Source organism: Opisthorchis viverrini (assembly GCF_000715545.1).
Source record: "Opisthorchis viverrini unplaced genomic scaffold opera_v5_211, whole genome shotgun sequence".
NCBI classification, from domain to species: Eukaryota; Metazoa; Platyhelminthes; class Trematoda; order Opisthorchiida; family Opisthorchiidae; genus Opisthorchis; species Opisthorchis viverrini.
In genome coordinates, this window is record NW_008751861.1 from 829,045 (window position 1) to 852,390 (window position 23,346).

General features: G+C 45.3%; 2 protein-coding genes across 2 annotated transcripts in view; both read left to right on the plus strand.

Moving 5' to 3' along the window:
* The window catches only part of T265_08180 (hypothetical protein), a gene marked incomplete at both ends in the record, with an annotated part of 19,991 nt that extends 18,352 nt beyond the window's left edge, over window positions 1–1,639 (plus strand). The window contains one exon of the mRNA XM_009173905.1: window positions 1,477–1,639. Within this exon, the coding sequence (XP_009172169.1) occupies window positions 1,477–1,639 (163 nt within the window). The remainder of the gene's footprint in view (window positions 1–1,476) is intronic.
* A 2,371-nt stretch (window positions 1,640–4,010) lies between these two features.
* Window positions 4,011–23,047, plus strand: T265_08181 (hypothetical protein; the record flags this gene model as incomplete). Its single annotated transcript, XM_009173906.1, has 5 exons — window positions 4,011–4,367; window positions 6,897–7,145; window positions 14,259–14,444; window positions 20,244–20,324; window positions 22,688–23,047. 5 exons carry the CDS (start codon window positions 4,074–4,076, stop codon window positions 23,045–23,047), a joined length of 1,170 nt encoding a protein of 389 aa, XP_009172170.1.
* Between the last annotated feature and the right edge of the window lie 299 nt (window positions 23,048–23,346).

Sequence of the window (23,346 nt, forward strand, 5' to 3'; positions counted from 1 at the left end):
GGCAGTGAAGCATCAGTGCCAACACTGATGTTGCTGTCATTGATGATGATGATGACAATGCACTCCCAACTAGGCTACAATCCTGCTTGCTGCACTCGAGTCAGTGTTCCACGAGCCACCATAAGGCAGCGAAGCATCAGTGATGCCAACAGTCTCATTACGACCGGAGTCAAGCTGATCCCCTATGGTTACCACATTCACTTTTTGAACATGGGTAGACTCATTTTCTTAAATGCAAGAAAACTGATCTTACAAGCACTGACTGAGGACATCACCCCCACCTTTGAACAGTGCGGGTGAGAAGTCATCCGGACCAGAAGCTCGGTGGCGTTGAGAAAACGTCATCCGGACCAGAAGCTCGGTGAGAGAACATATGCAGTCAAAAAACCTCCGATGCCGTAGGTGGTTCCACGTTCACCGTACAGGGTTGTACGTCACCTATGAGCTCCAGATGAGTTGCAGCTGGTGGGCATGACAATTGTTCGAAGTATTCGGTCGATCGGTCGAGGCGTTCTTCTTTATACGAGATAATCACTCCATTCCGATCCTTGATAGTTTCGCTCACAGGCGGTTTCTGGGATCCGGTCGCACGACTCAATTGAAATAATCTTCGAGCACATCAATGCCAAGCGGGTCCAGTGTGAGAGCAAGGGCAGCTTGTTGCCCTACTTGCTTCAGAGTTCAGGCATTGAAGGCGGGCAGGCAGACTGAGTGTCGAGGCTTGAGGGTTGATTGGAAGATACCTGAGGATGTCGGTGCCATGTGACGAGCAGATGCTGCACGGAAAACCGATGTAACGGAGCCATTAGTTCTAAGTGCTGGGCCTACAAGGAGAGAGTTATTAATGGGGTGGGGAGAGGGGGAAGAAAAGGTATGTGAAGGAGAAAGAAGGGAGGCGTCAGCAGTAGCCTGTTTTCGCTTACCCGCCCTGCTGTATGCAGCGAATAAGGCGACCCGGCTGATGGCACCACGCGAAGGCCGGTGTGGCGCGGGTTTATTGTTAGACGTAGGTCTCACGGTTGCACGTGGGTTGGGATACTGTCAGGGCGCCCACATCTAGACAAGAGGATGATTAGGGTCCTCAACCAAAACCGGCTCAAAAGCCTAACAGCACGGTAGCGGTGTTTTGCGGGAAATGCAAATGCATTACCAATTCTACGAAACAAGTCGCCACATTTTTCAACCCCCTACCTGGAGGACCAGGAGACTGTTCGTCAAACTTCTAACCACTGACCGACCTGGTATGAGAGACTGAGTGTCGCGGGGACACCACTCAGGATAGCTCAGTGGGTCGCTTCGGTGCGCCAACCGCCCAGTCTCTTCGTGACGGATCTGTAGTTATCCTTTGGAAAAATAGTTGGGACCTCTTTTCCAGAAGACACCGAATCTTTTAAGGTAACTTTTGGTCCATTCGACTTACATCGTGTCGCCTCATGAGTTTTTGGACAGTAGTCCTATGTAATTCTTCCGCTGAAGCTCGTCCCAGTTGAAATTGCTAAAGGAAGCTACCCACCTCTGGGACGTCTGCACGGCAGAAGTTTCGAATCCCCATCTAAGGTTCAGGATTTCCGGCCCAGTAGCCGATGTAATCAAACGTCAGCTCACGGTGGTCACTATGTCCCAGTGGAGCTCTAATTGACATTTAGCCAATGGATTGTCTTTCTTTGGTGATACCAAATCCAGCAGGGATAGTAATTGGCCTGCGTGGTATCTGGCGGGTGCGACGACATGTTGGGTCAAAGGGTTCCGTTAAACGACTTCGGTCAGCGTTGATGCAGAATGTCTACTTGACCCGATGCGTTGGAGTTCCATCCAGATTGCCTTTGGGGCGTTAACGTCACCCACCAACAAGAGATGTGTGAAGTGTTGGCTGGAAGAGAATGGCTCAAGGGTTTGTGTGAGGAACTGGTTATCTTCCGGTGGACCCGAGGGGCAACAGTAGACCACGTCAACAAGAAAGGAATCGGTCCCACACAGCGAGAATTGAATCCACAGTGCACCACAAAGAGGTTCAGGAATGGCGTCGGAAAGGACAATCGGAATAGACAGGGTCGCATGTAAGTATAAAGCAACCCGACCTGCTCTGCTGCGTTTTGAGTCAGCTCGAACAATGGTGTAGCCGTCTATGGACACCACGTCGAAGACGTGTGGTGTGAGCCGCGTTTCTTCAAGTGTGCTTATGGACAGCTGTTCACGGCAAGCTGACTGTTTAATGTCGCGAAGTTTGTTGAGAAGAGGGGCAGTTTGTGGATAAGCAATTCAGCACTATCTCTGCTGCGTCCGAAGGTGGGAAGCTGAGCGTTGTGCCGCCAGAGAGGTTAGCAGACTTAATATCTATAAGGCAATATTTTCTGTTCATTTCTGGTGTCTAATGAATGGAATAACCTTCCAGCGGTTGTTCACGCTGCATGTTTCGAAGCACGGGGGCGAGATGGCTCAAGTTGTTTGACCGCGAATCTACTAACCGGAAGATCCGTGGTTCTAACCCGACCTCTACCTTTCGACCTCCCCTGGCAGTATCTCATCCCGCGTGCTCCCTTCGGGTGGCTAGCGACTGGGCACCTGAAGGGTTTTACAGCTGAACGATTTCGAAGCACTTATGGGTGCTTTTTTAAAATGAACCCTCGTGCTGGCAGTGTTAATACTCAGCGCTGAGGACCTAAAGAGTGGTCCTACACATTCTGCTTGTTCGTTTTGGGGGAACGGATTTCAATGAACAACCAGTTTTCCGGCTCAAATACGGTCATATAACTGTCTAGTCACCCAACATGTTTCGTTGGTGGTTTAGTAACATCAGGGAACAGTGATTTCCCTGGTGTTCACGACAATTTCCGTGGATGCAAGACAGAGAGAAAGCACATGAGCTGAAGCCCAGTAAGCAAGGTTGTACATCACCGTTACTTACATACCGCAACCCCCACAACATCACCGCCGAAACATCACCAACCAACCAAAATGACGGCAACTGTATGCTACAGTGGTCATCTGCAACATCGAACCCCCATTTAACCCTTTTCCATCGTTATCTTAAGGTGGAATGGTAACTGTAAACCGTGTTCGTATGTTATGTTACACTGATAACCGTCCAGTAACCGTGTTTAACCTCATTTCCACACTGAATCACGGTGATCTACCAACCGTCTAACCGCATTTCACTGTCATTGGACCGTTATTTAACCGTGTGATAACGACATTTCACCGTTTAAGGAACCGCGAAGTAACTGTTTGGTAGCCACATTTTCGGTTTCACTGACATTGAATATCTGCCCTCATGACATCCTCTATTATATAACGGCACCATAACTTAGTCTTTCCCGACCTGGCTATCTAACCTTTCGTTAAATTATTTTTACGGCTTTCAGACAGTTGATGAGCATTTGTTTAGCTGCTTTTGAACTTATTTTGACGGTCTAAAGACGCAACAAACTACTTAACGGTCTATCCTTACACTGGAAAGTAAGCAGTCAGTGGGTCTCTCAAACTATCTCTACACTAGGATCACGGGGCATTCCATCACAGACTGTTGCCAACTAATGTTCCTCCTTCGGTTCAGTTTCTTCATAGTTTCTCGTACTTCCAACTCTCTCCACGCCTTTCGATATCGAGCGGTTTTTCCTCCCACAACTAGATTCAAGTGTGAAATTTTGTCGCCATTCATCCAGGTCACCGGTTGCCGGGGACTGTGGGCTCTACGGTCTGGCGTCAACAAACTTGCCTGCAGCCGATTAGTTATATTGTTCACTGTCGTGCGTTTGTTGCTTCACTTGCGAATTCTATCCATAATGGTTTGGAGGTGTTCTATTTACCGCCAATCAGGCGATTATGCACTCCAAGACAAAGTCCGTATTGTACCCTTTTCATCCGCCTTAGGTACTGAAGCAGACAGGAGTATACCGGTGGTGCTAGTGATGATTCCTGAGTTGAACTTTTCCTCTACTTCACTTTGTGACTGATGATAGTCGGATTTAAATCGTACTGGTCAATTCTCTATCCTTTCTTTGCAGCTAATATTTCAACACTGATAGACCAACTTGACATTACTTCTGTTTGAGAATACCCTTCCCATCTCGTGAATGCTTTCAGACGGTGAAATTGCTGCTGTTCCGTTAACCAATGATTCGATTTGTCGTGATAACCGACAAAGGTTCAGACGACTGTTTCACTGGGGACCCATCATAGCGCTTTTTATCATATTCTACGTTGCATTTTTTGCCCTTCGTTGTTCCATTTATCTGTCACCACCGACTCAGTCGCTGCCGGGCTGTTTTCAATTCACATTTATTTCATTCATGCTCTACCGGATCTTGCACTCCTATTTCAATGCCACATTTCTCGGTCCGGGTTTCGTACCACTCACATGGAAACCGGTAAGTTTGATATTATCGGTGTGCTTGTATAGTGGTAGGGTTATAAAACTGACTTTCCCATCAACAATGGCTGAACTCCAAAACAGCTACAGAGAACAGGATGTGCCACTAAGCTCTTGTCACGCCAATGCACAAATCATTTACTGGAAGGATTGCTACATTCAACATTCATAAGGGCCCCTCACTCCAGCAACACCATATAATGTTTACATTGAAAGCTTGGCAGTGGAATTAGGAAAGCGTGAATGAGTGTTTGGCCCAGTGCTCAGTTATCCCACACACTCCGAAGTATGATAGAAGAACGTTCGCCTTAGTTGCACTTACGTTTTCCATGATCTTGTTTCCAGCTAACCCGTCTTGTAGTATTTAATCTGCGCTACTTGGGAACGGTACTGTTCTCGGTAAACGGTAGGGTCGTGTATACCAAGTGACGAAGCCATCGTAATTTACACTGGTTGGTATGTTTTGTAAGTGGAGTACAGGCGGCAAAACTTGACATCTAATAGCTCCTAATACCTTGCTGATCCTGTCAACATCACTAACGCTTCTGTGGTCCCAGTGACCGCTTCCCGAGGAAATTTCTTGTTGTCAGTGCAAAGTAGTTCACACTATACCATTGTTTTTGATAGAATTTAAAGCTAGAAAACTTGGACATAACACCACAAGCGGTGCAATATTTGATCTGCAGATGAATCCATACGTGATACACTTTCCTCGGAGTTGCTGACACTTCAAGACATTCCAACTCCTGCTACCCGTTCGCTCGAGTCACGCCAATGGCATTCAGAATCCATCCTGAAGTATGTATTCGCACCATGAAGGTGCTAGTCAGCGTATCTCCGAACGTGCATCCTCGAAGAAGAACCAATCTCCGCCTCCATACTTCGAGTCAAGGAGGATCTCGTTCATTAAGTCACTGAATCCACGGGTTTCTGGGCCACCCAGGGTCGGTTTCATGATGTTTACTTCGCGGAGCTTGGCAGTAATCATATGTGTTCCTAGCTTTTCCGGTTACCGCTAATCTACGAGACGCTTTCACTCTCACCTCCGTTTGGAAGTGTGTGTAAAAAGTAGTGTTTTTAGACCTTTTGGAGATCTGTGCTTTAAAGGCCTTGCACTCAAGGCCCATCGCTGTTACGAGGGGTTCCCATAACTGTGGCTATGACCCATTGTTTGAATAGATGTGGATATTTGGTCAATGCCAACTTTACTCGGCGAAAATCCCGACGACGGAGAGGCACTTGACAGGGGCCCTCCAATAGTTGGAAATAGACTGACTTCTTTGCGATGACCGTAGCAACTGTGAGCATCTTTCCACATATTTCCAATAGTATTTGCCCGTCTAGGTTTCTGGGAAGGCTTTTTAAATGGCTGTCGGTAGGTGTGGTCCGGGACCTTGTGTGGTCTTGTCTCTGGATCTCGTTACTTTCGTTCGTCAAATTTGATTTTGTTTTAGAAATGGATAAAGTACTTTGTTCAAAAGCATCTTCCTTATCTTGGTCTGGTAACCTAGGTGGCATTGAGACAGATCATCCTAGTCTAGATGAACGCTTGATTTGGGCATAGATTTCTCATTCACTACCATTGATACGTCATCTAGCAGTTCGTCCCATGCAGTGTTCCAAACTCACCAAGCATTCCGATCAACGCATACACCCGGTTTCATCCGATGTCTGTTTGGTTTTTAATTGTCATGGCTATGGGGCAAAGTTTCCACCCGGTTTCATCCGATGTCTGTTTGGTTATAGGGCAAAGTTTCACCAACGCTACAATCTCGATAGGCTTTTGGTTCTTGACCGAGGCTGGATAGATTGTGGTGTGCATAAACGTCACAAAATTACATATGGTTATGGAGTTGCTACCCTAATAAGGGCCTACATACACAAGGCTACCTCCATCAATCTTGAGTTCCGGATAATTTCTCTTGTTTTCGTTCTTACTTATTGTGAGGCATCTTGCTACGTTATCTTGCCTTACGTTTCTTATCTGAGGTTAGTTGCGCAACACAAAAGGTAATCGCAGGTGGTACGAGTGTACCAGAAGTCTAAAACCTCACCAACCCCGTTGACGCGCATAGCCCAGACGGGAGGGATTAGGTCTCTGTACATTCAAAAACGGTATTTAAAGCGCCAATGTAACCAAAATTCCGTTAACTCGATGCGGAAAACATGCTACATGATCTAATTCAGCTACTCCTTCCGGGGGTCCAGCAAGTAGTTAAGTTTTCATTTAGGACGCCTCAAATCTATTCTCAGTTTGTACTGATTGTCAAGTGCAGTTAATCGGCGGTTCGATGGCTGAGAAAATGATGCTTTTCAAAGCTAGTATGTCCATTTTTGTGGTTGTTCTAATGAATGGTCTGTGTTGGTATCACAGATGAGCTCATCTGAGGAGTGTAACTTGGTACAGCTTATCAGTTTTCTTGTCCTTTTACACTCCAAAATTTTTCTAGAGACCTTTGTCTTGTGATTACTCTGCTTATTGAATTGTCCTTCACTGATCACATGTTATCTATGTTTCTCACTCAAGTCCGATGCGAAAGCCGAAGGCAAGTTACAATATTGTCAGAATTGTAAGGGTTTCAAACCGCCTCGATCCCACCATTGCCGCTCATGTCGCCGGTGTGTGTTCAAGATGGATCACCACTGTCCATGGATTAACACATGCTGTGGGCATTTAAATCATGGACATTTCACTTGGTTCCTACTCTCTGTACCGGTGGGCTGTACAACCTCCGCGATTGTTCTTGGAAGACATGTCTATAATATGTGGTTCAATGTGAGTTTCCATACGTTCGCTTGAAATTGCTGTAATCTCCTGTATGGAGGTATTCATAGATTCTCCGCCGTCCCTTCGTTGATTTCAGTAGCAAATGCGGTTTCTGTGCTTTGGTATTTAGATTTGTCTTTTTTTCACGTTTGAACGTCGTTGCACCACGTCACATGTGACGGAGACTTGATGTTCTCATTGATGTGATCCATCTTTCACTCTATATCCGACTGAATTCGCTGGAGACAGCGCCGCGTAATATTTATACTTAGTACCTTATCAATCACTAGACGTCCTTTTATCATCTTGGTTTTACCTCCGTCCCTCCGTTAGCCTGATCCCGGTCAGTTCTTTTTTACAGTGGTCTGCGTTTGTTCAAAGTGTTTGCCTGGGAGTTTAGGCGCAAGATCTGAATCCGCAGTTCGTAATTCAAACCCGAACCTGAGTATCTAGACCTAGGCAGCTTGGTATAATCTTTTTTTCGTCAGGTCACGTGACAAGTGTGCATCGGCTGGTTGTCACCATCGGACCTTTGATTTGAATGTAAGTAGTGGCATGCTGATTAGGCTCACAGAAACTTGTGAAGAGTGCAGGAAGGAAAATCGAGAGGAACTTGTCCAGTTCCTGGACACACTTCATGTGTGAATTTTCAGCAACAGTCCGCCCTCTACAACGTTCCCGAATATGTTAATGATTGTCATCTTTCGCAGTATAAATGCGTCATTCCATTAAAGCGACTACACACTATTTTGTGACAGTGCTTCTCTGCTTCAGATTTCCAAGCGTTGTCATCAAGAATCTCCAAGTCCTAAGTTCCAACATTTACATATGCGTTACACCACAAATTTACATTGTCAGTGTGAGCATGGTGTCTCCTCAATTGGTGACGAAGCGTTTGCAGTCCGGTTGGCAAGCCCCGCAGACAAGCTATCATATCACCCATATATTTCACAACAAAACAGCTTCCTGGTAAATGGCGCTCCGGACGGTTGGACTCTCTTGATCATCCTTGTTTGGCTGTGTAGTTTGGAATAGTTGTAGAATATTTACCCCTATCACATCCGCTTGGCATATAACCAGGACATTTGTCGTTGGACCTATTGGACCAGTCATTCACAATGCTGATCAAGCATCTTTGTCTGTTCAGCCATGATTATTCAGGTGCGTCCAGCGTGCTTTAAAAGAGTGGAAGTTACATGCTCGTTCCACATGTCAGCTGTTCGGAACTGACGATGCTTCAATTTCGACGTTATTACCTCATTTCTTGATGTGAACTAACCAGAATAACCGCGTTTGAGCGGCGAAAACGGTCGTGGGCTGTCGGCGAATTTTCAGCAACCTTATGAGTAGTGCATTACGAATATACACATATCGCGATATCTCGAATATCCTAGCGACTGAAATATGAGGCGACCTGGTGCAGCACATTCAGTTGCCTGGGAACATCACAAACGGGAGATTCAGCTGGGTTCCAAGTGAGTCTCTCGCAAAACCAAATCAGTTTTCGCTAATTTCTTGCAATTTGGTTTCAAGTAGAACATAAGGTTGACGGAAACGTGGGGACTGTGCCTACTTAATGAGCCGCAAGAAGGGCGAAACTGATTATCAACCTGTTCCGCGCCGTGCACTCTTCTGAGTACATTACCCCTAATTCAAATGAGAACCACTCACAAAAAAATATGCTTCACTATTTGTACCCTCACTCGTGCCTTGAATGTGCGGTCCAAACTGGGAAGTTCTGATAACACAGTAATTTACTTATGGGACGCTTGTGTTAGTTTTCTCCCACTCAGTTTTACGAGACCCGGTGGGGCGCCTAATGAACACGTGTCCTTTTAGCTCCCGTTTGCACCATTCCTTCTGAAAGCTTCATAGCTGATTCCACACGCATTGGTCAACAGCATCATCATCATCACCGTCAACATAAGTAGAAACTCCGCTATTCTATGACCAGAAGCACGACTCATAGGCGAAACTCTCCGATTTAGTCATACATACCTCGAGTCTTCCCGAGAATGAAGTAAAGAAAATACACCAACTGGGATCTGTTGGCTATGATCGATAAGGCATAAGATTTACACAAGTGGTAGTAAAGTTGGTTCTCGAAACAACTCTCGGTTTCATGAGCTATCGATGACAGGCAAACATTTTTTCAGGTTTGCGGGGTTTTGTAGAACACATGCTCACATGACTCCCAGTTGAACAATCGTCTCATTTTGGGCCGGACCTATTTGCGTCGTAGTCTGTGGAAGCTCTTCACCCAGTCGGCTGCTCATATCTCACTTGTGTAGCCTGCATCATCTGACTGTGGTTGCGCTGTCTCTGGTTCCATTCTGCGTAGGCTGTTGGTGCGACTATTAATCAGGAATCATTGTGGATTTCGTGAAGAAACGTACATGGTCGGGACTGAAATCGCGTTTGGACCTTGCGCACCATTTGCAATTGTTGTGGAAACAGATGCAATTGTTTCTATGTGCACACAACGTGCATAATTATCGCCTTCGTGAAAAGGTGTGAAAAGGTGACCAACAAGCCTTCTGCAGTGCTCAACCTGTCTTACAGTGCTAAAATACATCCCCACTGTGCGTCTGCCATCAGTATTAATCTTTTGGTAGTTATTAGATAAAGGTAACAAGGATGGGTTTCAGTCGGTGCAAACGCTGATGTTTAGGTTCCACACCATTTCTTCAGCGTTTGGTTACTCCAATTCTGTGGGCCTTCTTTTCCCTTCCTTGTGGGACTTTAAAAAATGACCTCAGGAGGGGGGTGTTTCAGGCTGAGAACTGCGGAATCGAACAGTGGATTAGCAAAGGAAATTTAACAGCCCTACTTTGATTTCATGACGCTGTATACCTTCTGTTTGTGTTTTTTGTGGCGTTTCTCTTACGCTGAGGTCCGCAATTCATTGTCACTCCACGTTCGTGGAATATAGGAGGCTGTTTCACTGTACCTCGCTTACTCGAGCTGTGAATTTGATATATTCAGATCTTTGCCTATCTTTTCTTGGCGATTCTGTCTGGAATGTTGACTTTGTGGGCAATTTACGTCACTTCAGCTCTTCTTATTTGTCAATGCGCTTTCTTGTTCTGCGTCCCGATTACAGTTTAATTTTCTCTATTGTTTTTGGCGACCGAACGACACCAAAAAAGCCTCCCGTGGCATACTCAAACGCACCCCATGACCTAGAAACTGTGTTAGGCCTCATGCTCACAGTCTGTGGAAAAATCCTTGTTGTTCAGTTGATGTTTTGGGTTTTTACTAGATTATTCCGTGAGGTAGATTTTGGTGTTGGTCCTGTGTGCACTGTCAGAAGGCCACCAGTAATTAGACAACCTCGCCAGTAAATTTAGTTTGTCTTTTAACTGTGTTGTACGGGCACAAATGTGGTTCTTCTTGACCTGCAACTGAGTGCCTGAAACATTGCCATGGGTTCATCAAAGCTGCACCAAACACACCTTCAGTGTACAGCTGACACAAGTTCGAGTAATTAGGTGCCCCCAAATCAACTAAGCCGGGTAATTTTGAACCACAGAGCCTGTTGAAATGCTGTTTTTTCGTAGAACAGAATCATCAGCCGTAATCACTGTGTCACCATACAGCACTGACCCTCACCTGGGCGAGATGGCTCAAGTCGTCAGAGCGCGAATTTACTGGCCAGAAGGTCCAGGTTCGAACCCCGACCACTGCCTCCCGACTTCCCTGCCTAGGCTTGGGCAACCTGGCAATATCCCAGCCTTCATGCTTCCTTCTTGTTGCACGGGTACCGCAAGGGTGTTACAGCTGAACGTTTTATTTTTAACTCAAACCTTTCAGAAATGCCTGAAAGGAGGTTATCTGTTATTATTGCCAATAATATGGACACTTCTATCTTCTACTTCCATTTTGTATAAGATGGTTTATATTCAACGACCCCCGCTGTTTATTACACGTGTTTTATTTAGTTCATTTCTGTTATTCAGTCACAAACCGTGCATCATCGGCACCTTACAACTGCTGTTCAGATTTCTACATCGATACCATGTAAAATGGGAACTGAACAATCACCGGGACGATGGACTGTCGGCTGTAAAGATCCCAAATTGTTGTCTTCTTCGTACTGGAGAATCACGACGGTCGTCCCTCAAAGGCGATACTATTGGTGCAGATGTACCACTGTGTATACCAATGCCACCAACGATCGATGGATCTTGCCTTCCCCACGCTACCGACTTTTATATCAAGACCTTCGCATCTTAATCGTTACGCCCCTACACAAGGCTGCACAGAATCGTACATGTGAAGCGAACGGCCCTCGAACATAAACTTCATGGTCTAACTGACCTTTCCCATGGGGCATAACTGATTCATCTGTCTTGGACGATTTAATTCTTCTGAAACTAGTCAGCTGGTTTCCAAATTATTGCTCCGAAGTTCCCACCGGCTCGAGCAATGATTTGGAAACGACCTTGTCCAGATATTGAATTTCCGCTGTCTTCTACGCGCACGGACCATGTCTCAGGTCCATGAAATAGCATAGGTCAGACTTCCGTAGATTAAGGTCTACCCTTTACGGCCACGCTAATGGTCCGAGAATTGATATCGTACTGTGACTTACACAATTGCTCAGCTGCCTACCACGTTTGAACCCATGAGTGTTTGCAACAGAGCTTAACAATTTGAAGCTTTGTAGAGAATGCCAAACCGCGGGGCAGAATTAAGTTGTTCAAGGCGCTTTACATTTTTAAGAGATCTAATCCAAGAAGCATAACATTGTCTCTGTTATTGATGACTGTGAGCGAACGCTCTGAGAGCATTTCCATCCCCCAGAGTATCAAAGATGTAGAGCGAAACTTCAGACAGAATATCTAACAAAGTTAAGGGAGAGTTAGTACTGTTCTGTTTGATTTCGCTCTCATGGAGGATCCAAACACTGGAGGATCGAAAACACTGAGAATAGCGGAAACTTCTTCGAGATTCTGTTTGAACGCAAGTTTTCTATGAAGAGTGATTGCCGTGCGTAATTTTCAAGGTCGTCGCTCCTACAATGTCAGACTAAATGTGCTTTCCATCCAGTGGCATATCGACGTTCCTGTGTCACTTGCTACTGCTAAATTTGTCTATTCTTGTCGAGTGCACTGCACAGTCACATGCAATTGCATGTTGTTGAAATATCTTTTTTCCTGCTACGTTATTCGTCAGTTTGTACAAGTACCAGTAGGATGTCGACCGCGCGAGATAGCCTACATGACAAGGTACTGACATATTGGAAGCAGAATAGCTGAGATATGTATAGAACTTTTATGTCGCTGAAACCACGGAGGTGGACAGCAATTCGATAGCTGGCCTCGGTGAACTACTGATGAGGTCCCGTGTAATTTTGAACTATTCCACGGTAATTCGTCCTCTTGCTTGTTCAACTACAACCCCGTACTCTACTTCCATCCGCATTTGCCCAGTAGTTTGGTTGCGTTACCGCTCAGTCATTCTCGGGTCGTGCTACTTGCGATTTCAAACCACATCACTGTTCCCCTCCATCTCTGGCACAGAAGACGCACGATAGCAAAACCACTTAAACTCACGAAGAATGCGTTCGTTTACCGTTTGTAGTTGACACAGCATTTTTTTACTCATTCAATAATCTGACGGTCTTAGGACGTTTAACGCCTCAGGGCGATCCCACATCTATGATTTATGTACACCGCCCGTATTGGTATACTGGTTGTTCGGTCCATATTGTTGTTCCAACGGAGAAGGATTTACTGCTCGGTGTCTTCTAAGTATCGCCTAGTGACTGTGCTGCACTGACACACACAACCACCCACGCCTGATTGATCTCGTGTACCGTATGTTCTACTTGGTTTTTCGATGAGAACTTCAATCGTCCTACCCGCACGTTTCCGACCGTGCCTTCTAGTGTTTACGAGTACACGCCCCGTTTTGCCCAATAACTTCGCCACCCTTAGATTCAATAGGATGAAAAAACTTGTCAGCTAGTGGTAAGTGGTGTCAGACCGACACAGCTCACCAGAAAAAGGAAAACAGGCGCAACAAAGTCAAGGATCCTCCCTCGAGTACCGTTCCATCTAGAGAGAGACAGTTTTCGATGATGTATCCAAGCATTATCACGCATTATCCGTTGTTTTGCTATACTTTCATTGAACGAGACGAGACTACTGTTTCCACACTTTCGTTTCAAAGTTACCGTCAACTCATTTTTAATCGTACAATCACGTCTTTGCTAACTGCGCAAGCTAACATGTTCCGCAAGTTTTCGGTTGGTTCCTGCTCAAGACCACAGGTTGACCGATTCGCCAGCTTTTTGAGCGGTGAAACGGAATTCCGGTCTTTTTGAGATGGGAGATTCGTGGTACATTGTTGAGACATTTCACTTTCCCTAGTCGTGACAGTGAGATGATGACAACACTCATCCCAGTGTTTAAATGAATCATTGGAGAAGCTGTTGTTAGCGTGCAAGGTCCCTCACCAAGATTATTCAATGTTGCGCTTATTCGACTTCAGCAACAAGAGTGAACTTCGCTTAATAGCATGACTGGCCAGATCGCAGTCTTGCGAACATGTGAGACATACACTGTCACACTTGGCAAATAAAGGTACCGGAGGTCAGAAAAAACAAGTTTTTCGTTGTTATAACAAACGATTGAGGAAGCGTTGATCATATTGTCGTCCATGCTTTTTCTTTTTTTTTTACTGTCGTCCATGCACTGGTTAAAAGTACGCCTAAACTATGGAAACAGCGCTTTTGAGGTCGCATTGCATTAAAAACATTCCCTACTGATGGGATGGTAACCGAAATTGTTTGTCCCGTCTATTTTCCGTTTTATCACTTCAAGCATATTGCTGTGAACCCTCAGCTGGGCTTCTGGCGGTACTCGTTGCCAGGTAACAAAATTTCACTTAGTTTGATCCGTGCTTAGCAGATGAACATGAAGGATGGTCTTGGAACGTACTGTTGTATGTCACGTATTTCCTTGTTAGTATTTCAATTCGCTACCCCCAGGACTATGTTTGATCGGTTTCAAAAAGTTTCTGGTGGTATGTAGCTCTATGTCTCGCTTCTACCTACTGTGGTTCCCGCATAGTCTGCTAACTCCATCCCTCCTTCCCTTTTGGCACTTGCCCCAGCTCCCCTATTTGTTCGTCCGTCCACAATTCACAAGCCTAATCCAAATATTCACGGAGATGTTCTTGGTCATGTTTGCCTTTGGCCTGGCTGTGGGTGTCACTTTGGCTGTTGGGGGACTCGGCCTCTATCAGCTGTATTATATTCAAAAGAATCAAACCGGAATAGAATCTTGGATTGTTGCCAAGGTTAGCTATTTGTGAGTTTTTGTTTCACATGCTTATAGATGTTTGTGCATTGGTTGGACTGGGTCTCAATTATTCCAAGTGCAAATGGCATTCTTCGTTATGTTTACATGGGATTCACCTTTTCTAAAAGGTGAAGATGGAACCATTTGTTTTTCGGACAGTGATTTCTTGAAAGAAGGCCGCGTACACGGACGTCCTTGGAAAATAGCGATAAACACCCTTTCAGGGGTCAAGTAAAATTTCACGTGACCTAATTCATGAGTTTTAGGCGAATGCATCAACGGCCGCCAAACTATACGAAACATTGCCAGCCTAGCTGGAAGATGGCCTCCAATTCATACCCGAGTCGATTAGTGTTCAGCTTACCTCTTCATAGTTCAGTGAATAAGGCTTGAACTTACCGACCAACCAAAACTGCTCTTGTTTGAACAACGTGACATTATCTCAGTCCTCGTACTTCCTTCAAGTGGCATTGCAACTAGGCACCGAAAGAGTATTACAGCTGAGTGCTCCTCCGACGAGGGTATTGGTCATTTTCATGCCAAAATAGAACTTGGCGTACTCTCGTCTACCGTGTGACCAAAAGTTGTCTAGTTGACTATTTCTCGACTGATGGTGAAACCCCGTGTTCCGAAATTCGGCATTGGTATCGTGACCTTGGTGCCACCGGAATCTTAGATAGAGATTTATACTTGGGCGGTGCTCGTTTTCCGTGTTGTGTTTCAGGACTCCGTCTGCTGTAGATCGTGACGTAATTGCAAGAGAGTGTTTGGGAGTGAACGAAAATTTCGGTGAGGATAATGTAGACGATGAGATCAAAATAAAGCGGTCACCACGAATGGTTTTGACTGATACCATTCACCCGCCGAACAAGCGCGAAGTTTGTTCGGAAGCAGAAATTCAACACAAGTTGTGCGATATTCCAACTAGAACGGAGAATTAGTCGAAGACAGCTGCACTTTCCGAAAAAATCCGCATTTTTCTGCAGTTTTCTATAATCTGGTACGCTCCCATACAGTAACCATGAAAAGAGAACACCACCGTGGAGATGTAATCTTCTCTCGCTACTGGCCTCTTTAAGCTGTCTACCCTCTGTTGGGATCATTTAACCACCACCAGGTTGCACTGTAGTGACGTGCCTAGAATGCTACTTGTCAAGGGTCGAGCGTACAGTCTGTATCATTACATGGTCCAGAAACTTGGACGCTGCTTGCTGAGGGTTAACCACCACCAGGTTGCACTGTAGTGACATGCCTAGAATGCTACTTGTCAAGGTTCGAGCGTGCAGTCCGTATCATTACACAGGCCAGAAACTTGGACGCTGCTTGCTGAGGACGTTAGAAAACTTCCAGTGTTTCACCGTCGATATCTTCAGATGATCACCAGAATCTGGGGAGGACATCGTATCCGTAATGCGGAAGTACGTCTAACAGAAATAAGTCGCCCACGATAGATGAACTGATCACACTCTACAGGTTGCCCTGGCTTAGTCACGTGCTCCGGATGCCAGTTGACCGACTTCCTCTAATAGCCCTTTTCGCACAACCACTCGAAGAGTAGAAACGAGTCAGGGAAGGTCAAAGGTTGAACCCAGCAGCAAACTCAGCTGCACTGATCGTTTCTGTCTCCCAGGATCGGGACACCGGGCCGGAACACATCAATGGTTAGAGACGTTGTCAGACATGACCCAGTCGTGCCCTCATTTGCGCTCATGCATCCAAGCTGTTGCCTTCAATTCACAACTCCCCTCTCGATCTCCTCAATGAAAGTCCATTGATATGTTAATTAAATCAGCAAATGCCTCCAACGCTCAGCTATGTGTTCCACCTCCAAAATCATCGGCTAACAAAACTGTGGCGGCTATAATCACCGTGCGGCAAGTACGCGGTTTGTACAGCTGGCGATCATAATGGTGGTGATATCCTCTATTTGCGCCGTGTGAGCAAGTGTTATCAAGTTCTGCATGATTCCATGGATAATAGCTGTACAACTCATCCCGTTACGTCCATCTGGTGGGTGAAACGCATACTGGATTGCATTTTCACGACTGATGTCACGCAATCCGGACCCTATGACTGTACGCTCATTGGTCCTCCATGCGGCACATAGGAAATAGGGAATTTTTAATTGATCTCACACGGGCAGTCTAGTTTCACCATCGGCCCGGTTGAAGCATTAAGTGAAGTCGCGATCACTCTCAAGAGTATTATGCGTGCAGTTCAAGCAGTTCTCGGATATGGTTCTTACTGTTTACTCCTGGTCTTCTTCTAACTGACCCCTCACCAAGTATAAAGAAGGTTACCTAGATGACTATTAGCCTCGGTGGATGAACCTTATGACGGAAGCCTGTAAATTTCGTTCGTTGTCTCATTCGCTACAACCGAAGCGTTTCATGTTATGTAAGGAAACGAGTCACTGGCTGATTACGTGCTGTCCCTCTGCGTAGATAACCGCTGGTATCATCGACCTTCGGAAATTGGATTGATTCCACATAAAGCACACAGCATTCCTCATGATTAGTGTATAGCAACGTCTGGCTTAGCCGTTGCCCGTATTTTCGATTCACTAGCATATTCTGACGGTGACTTTTGAAAAGCTGCTATTCAGTTTATCCCTCCGAGTATGATTCCCAAAGGGACTTGATTGTTTTCGCTTATCAGCGACTGCTTTTGTAGAAATCAGGACGTATGAATGAATGTCACTAAGCATGTCAACTAAATTCTGCTTAGCTATGCCAATCCTGGATGTTTAGGCGCTAAATTTAGCACTTCTTGTCACGTGATGTACGTCTGATCAATGCGCCTGACAGCCTAACCTACTGTACAAAGCAATAACCTCGCGACTTGTGGGGATTACAGTGATACACAATCTATGTTTTTAAAACGTGAGCCCAAGACATCGGTAAGCCTCGATCAAATCTCTGTTGTGTGGCCATTAATCCAGCTGTATTGACCCAGTTCCTCAGACGGCCACATTGTGGGAAACATCTTCAAAATGCCGATCGTTCGGCTCAGTAAAAGTGATATAGGACGCTGCTTACAGTACCATCGAAGACTGAAGAAACGTGTGTGGAACATGTGCGTCGCTTCATACCACTCAAAAGTTTGGTAGCTTAACACTTCAAGCAATTTATGTGACAGCAGCTTGAATGCTATGATTATACCAGCTTGATAACGTGATCCCATGCAACTGTAAAGTAGGACGCATATTATAGGCAACTGGTGGAGCGGCTTGGGATCTAAGTGGATTATGCTGCCACTGAATCCTAATCAAAGCTGCGTGATACCATAGAGCCATAACCCATTCTACGAAGTTCGATTTCAGTTTACTTTGTGGAATGAACTAATAACTCCACACGCCGACCAGAATCTGTCGTTTTTGGTGAATGCAACCCGATAATTCAAACGTAGAACAGTACCCAGGTGCCCAAAAATATCATGTTGATTTCGCCCAGTCTGGTATTCCGACTTCTGACTGTGGTGTGTGTGCTAATCACCCTACCGTTAGATTGCATCTTTCACCTAGTAGCACCTTGCCGTAAGTGCTACTTTCTATGTGATGGTGATACCTTAGGAGAATCACTCAAACCTCTGCAAGAAACTTGAAAGACGGGTTCAAAGATCATGAAAAAGCATTTTGGTCCATATTAGATACTCTATGTGGAATAAAATGTACTTTGAAATGCAAACAGAGATGACATGTTACGTGATAAATTACTCAATTGTTTATCTCAGGGATTATTCAGCTTTCAGTGCTCTAACCGGCCTTCTCGTTTAGGAGCCTCACTCCAGAAGAGGCTACTCTGACCTGTTCCTTGGGTTGCTCCCTATTGGAAGCACTCTTCCCCGAGAAGACCTTACTATTGTGTTACACCGCTTATTGCTGCTCTGGGCTGAGGTACTTGCTTCCCACTATTCTTCCAGAAGATGGAGTTGTAATCCCGGAACTTAGTATCTAAAGGGCTGTGTGTCTTTGGTTTGCAACGGATGTGCTTGTGTGCGACATAAAGATGTTAACTGAAACTGTCCGGCTTTTCGACTGGATCGAATTCTGTCAAAAGCTTCTTTGAAATACATATGGACGAAATCTGCCCTCTCCCGAGCATCTGCGGCTCGCACACACTTTTCATGCAACATTATGGTAGCAAAATATGGTTTCTCTGTGGATCCGTGCACACACTTTTCATGCAACATTATGGTAGTAAAATGTGGTTTCTCTCTGCGGATCCGAGTTTTCCGAATGAGTACGAACGCTTTGAGTAGAGCTATTCCGTAAATATGCTCGATAGATTCTTCGTGGTGCTGTTGAGCATTCATACAGCAAACTGTTCACGTGTGTTTTATCGGTTCCGGCTCAGAATTTCAATACACCTAGAAAAACAAGTAGTGCAGACAAATTTCTGTGGGTTTTCTAGGGTGTCCTATGATTCTGTCATGACCTATGCACTGCCCTGCGTCTCACTGGTTCTCACATTTTCTTATTTTGGCTGTCGATGGGGACAGTGTGCTTGATTTCTTTAAACCTCACAATGTGTACCCGGTTCATGGTCTTCTAAAATACTGTGCGTCCATAGCAACCGTAACAGCCGGTAGCTAAAAAGCCATCCAATGTGTTAATTTTTGTTTTCTGCCACGACTTCCGAGTGGAAAATCCCTGTACATCATGCTCCTTATACGAGTCCCACTTGTTGCGGCCCACTCAACCAGGTCCATAGGTTTTGATCTAAATGTGAAGAAAACCGTTAATGTCTCGTGCGTCTTATTCACCCCCAGGCGCTCCTCGATGTCCATCTCTCTAGAGTGACTTTCGAGCAAGTCCATTTGCAGTCACTATTGGAAATTGAAAATTACCAAATCTCTCCACACTACCACCAACCCATAAGTAGCTCAATGATGGACGAAAGTTTCATCACTCGAGGAACCAGTCATCGGTATGACCGCGTGCTGTGGTTTCCGTGGTTGAAGGGTGACTGATGCTATATTCCGTTCAAATGCGAGTTACAATGCTAATCAGCGCTCTGTGCTGGACACTCAAGGTTTCGAAATACTAGCCGGGAGGCAGCCGGTTCGAGTTTCGTGAAATGCGCACTGCTGATATTTCCAAATAGGGATGAAACAGGTGTATTGTGCTCCTCGGCTTTACGGTATAGATTGGCTCCACATACAGGACGAAACCTCAGTTGAAAATTACTAAATCTCCTTGCACTACCTCAACTATTGAAAAGTTCTACTTTAGTTCAAACCGTTTAATGTGAATGCGCCCAAACCACAGCTGACTGTCTCCAGGTTGCCCGAATGTTTTGGAAGCCATCCCAGTGCAGTTTCCCCGCGTTTGGTTCATTTGCACCAACCTTTTGATTCACGGCGAAAGCGAACTTTCCATAGGGATGAGTACGCGACTCTAATTTCAATGCTTATTCCGCTGGTGCTGATGGTACAAGCCGGCCATCGACTGGTACAACCGCGACTGCTGCGCAATGGGTGGTTGACAGACCTAACAAAACTACATTCAAATAAAGATACGACGCCTCCGTGGTCATATAAGTTCAGATGCATCTGGTGTGCACCAGTGGATTGATCCCACCCTATTCTCTGTCAGATGCGCGGAATTCGACTTTCAGCTCTAACCAAGGCGTAGCTCAAATCTAGTACTCCTACTTGCGCTAAACCTAATAGTCATTCCTATTGCGCTATATGAGCCTGCTCTGTTTACGTCACACGCCTCTTTTGCCTGTTTCATCTTACCACCGCGATCCTCGTCCCCCAATCTTACCGTGTATTTTTTTCTGTCACACACCAGGCTAATCACTGGCGAAAAGAAGCAGGCCTTCAACCATTCCAATACCCGTACGATTTAGGACGGTGGAATAATCTTGCTCAGGTCAGTTGTGTCCAACACTCCTATACTCTCTTCTGTCCTACCGACCGCGGAGGTGACTACCTCTCTTTATTTGTCTATCTACTCTGTCCTACCGACCGCGGAGGTGACTACCTACTATCTATTTACTGTCTATCTACCTGTTTGTCGTTATTTTCAGTGTCATGAACTCACGTCTTTCAGCCTTAAACCGCTACACTTAGCCATTTACCCTTGCCTACATACCGGAAGCGTTTAGTTCACCCGGCGCGACGGCAATTCAACGGTTTCAGACCAACCTAACTACCATTTCGGTAGGCATGTCGACAGTAAGCCTGGAAATCGGATGGGAATGAAATCAGATACTCAATGATTCGGAGAAGCCGACATGTTGTGCGCTCACCGAAACGCCATTGATCATATTTTCAATGTTCTAAGTATGGCACCTGACCAAGAGAGGTCAGATTCACAACAGAATTCCCATGATCTATGACCCCCGATTTTCCCAAGGTAGTCCTTTGTTTAATTATTACCTTCAGGTGCTCGAATTCGGGCATGAACGAACAAGCAGGATTGCCAACTCGTTCACTTATAGTCTTGTTGAACAGGATAATGACGCTTTGTAGAGATCCTACCAACACCCACTTTTTCCTCCACACCGTATCAGTAGTTACTAAGTATAGTATAACCATTTTTATCTTGAAAGACAGCGCCAGCCACCAACAGTAACTGTTCCCTTTTTTCTGAAAACTGATTTTTCCTGTGTTGATTAGCGAGGAGTATTCTGACATCTGACTGGCTGAATTCTCATCCACTGTGAAAGCAACGTACGTTCTCTTCCATAGACGCGTACGCGTATTCGATAAGCTTTCACTCGAGCTATTCTCATCCATTTAGGTCTGACAAGGCTGCTCTCTCTAGTCTTCTTCCAGATCCTCGTTGCCCTTCAACTTTGCTGTACACGCTCCTCGAAACTTTTTTCTCACCTCTGATTTTTTAACGGTTGTAATGCTCTCGGGCGTTCGTTTCAAGTTTCACTGTGATGTCCATATTCTACATCATCATCATCATCATCATAAGTAACGGCGACAGACCAATACCTCATATTGACGCCTATTGGTGATGGAACATCGAGGAAAGAGAGCTTTACTAAAGAATTAGACGAAATGTGGTGAGTAGTACGGAGTTCTCTATACTTTCTCGTCAAAACGCACTACTCATATGCTAGCTAAAACCTTTTCGGTAACAATAATTTCATCAGTCCCAGACGTAAAACAACATATATTTATGTGCAAAATGTATGCTAAAAAAGACTGAATATCGAACGCCACATGATGTCTCGTGATGGAGTTAGTTTCAAGGTCAACGGATCTCCTGACTCAGTCTTTTTTTGCGCACAGATTGTTCTTGGTATGTTCTTGCTATTAAGGATGTATACACTTGGGTCATTTCTGCAAACGGATTCAGCAAGTTACTACCCAGAGTCAAGCTGCAACACACCAGTGCTAATCATGTCAGACCTATTCACTCTCCTACTGGAAGTCCTCATGTGCAGTAAAATTAGTTTACTGAAACGTTTTGCTGTCCTACTGAATAACCTATTCTCGGTCTGTCGTATCAAGTTCCAGAAGTTCTGCAGAAAATCCCCCGCGAAGATCAAACCGAATACACTCAGGAGACTAGAGCAGTCGGTCCATCAGACGACCAACCAGCCAAGCTTCCCCATTTGCTTCAGTCCATTTCGTTCACAATCTCTCCTCAATATCGTTCACGAGAGCACTACTCGAGGTTTCGTCGCCAGGTTTTAAGTTGAAAAGTGAACGAACTGCAAGTTAAAGGCTATTTCCAGAACCCATGCGACGAAGTTAGTGAGCTCTCTCCAACTGATGACGAAAGAACAAGAAAAACTGCTTGATTTATAAAATGGGTTCCTGTCTGCCACAAGGGGACAAGTTTGTTGCCTGATGCCTTAGTGCTATCAATCCCTCAGATAGCTACGCTAAATGAATTACTTGACGTTTTTGCTACCAGACAAAGGATCAAGTTTATTTATCACGAATACGGAAGATTGTATAACAAAAGTGACCGGGATACTTGTAGATGAACGGAAATTGAGGTAATACACATCCTCTGGAAATAACTTTTTGATCGAGAAGCATGTGGATAGGAACCTTCAGCTGCTTAGACTGCATGGTCTCATCTTAGGCTCACGATAAAAACGCCAAAAACCGATTCAAACGCGAACAGCATGATTAGGGGTGCATCAAGTATCCAGAAAAAAATTGTTCGTGAAAACTATTTTAAACTGCGAAATTTAACCCGCCGTGAAGTTGCTCTTCCTCGCTTCTGTTCCCCGTTCGCTGGCATCCTAATTGCTCATGTCTGAGCTTGGGCGTCATGGTAGTATCTTAGCCCCGTATGCTTCCTTCGGGTTACAAGTCAGGAGAAATAACTCACCCTCGATAGATGAACCAATCACACTGCATAATTTGCGCTGGTTTGGTCACGTGCTGCGTATGCCAGTCGACCGACTTCCTCGAAGGGCTTTTTTCGCACAACCACGTGAAGAGTGGATTAGAGCCAGAGGCGGTCAAACAATGACTGGGCAGCGAAGTATGAAAGCAATTACCAGCAAACTCAGCTGCGCTGGTCACTGCCGTCTTCCTGGATGGGCACCACGAGACAGGCCATATCAATGGTTAGAGACATTGTTAGACATGGCCCAGTCGCACCCTCAATGGTGCTAATGCATCCAAGCTATCGCCTTCAATGCATAGCTCACTTCCCAACTCCCCCACTTAACAGTCCACCTACAGTGCTATATTTATGCACTAATTTATCAACTCCCGCCTCCAATACGCAGCAACCTACCCCACCTCCCCGAATCATCGGTAAACGAAACTGTGGCAGCTACAACCACTGTACGACAAGTACGCGGTTCTTACAGCTGACAGTGATGATGATGAATACCGAAAGGGTGCTACATCTCATTAGTATTGACATCCCTATTGCATGGAAGACTACTCTGAACTTCTTTTGACACTTC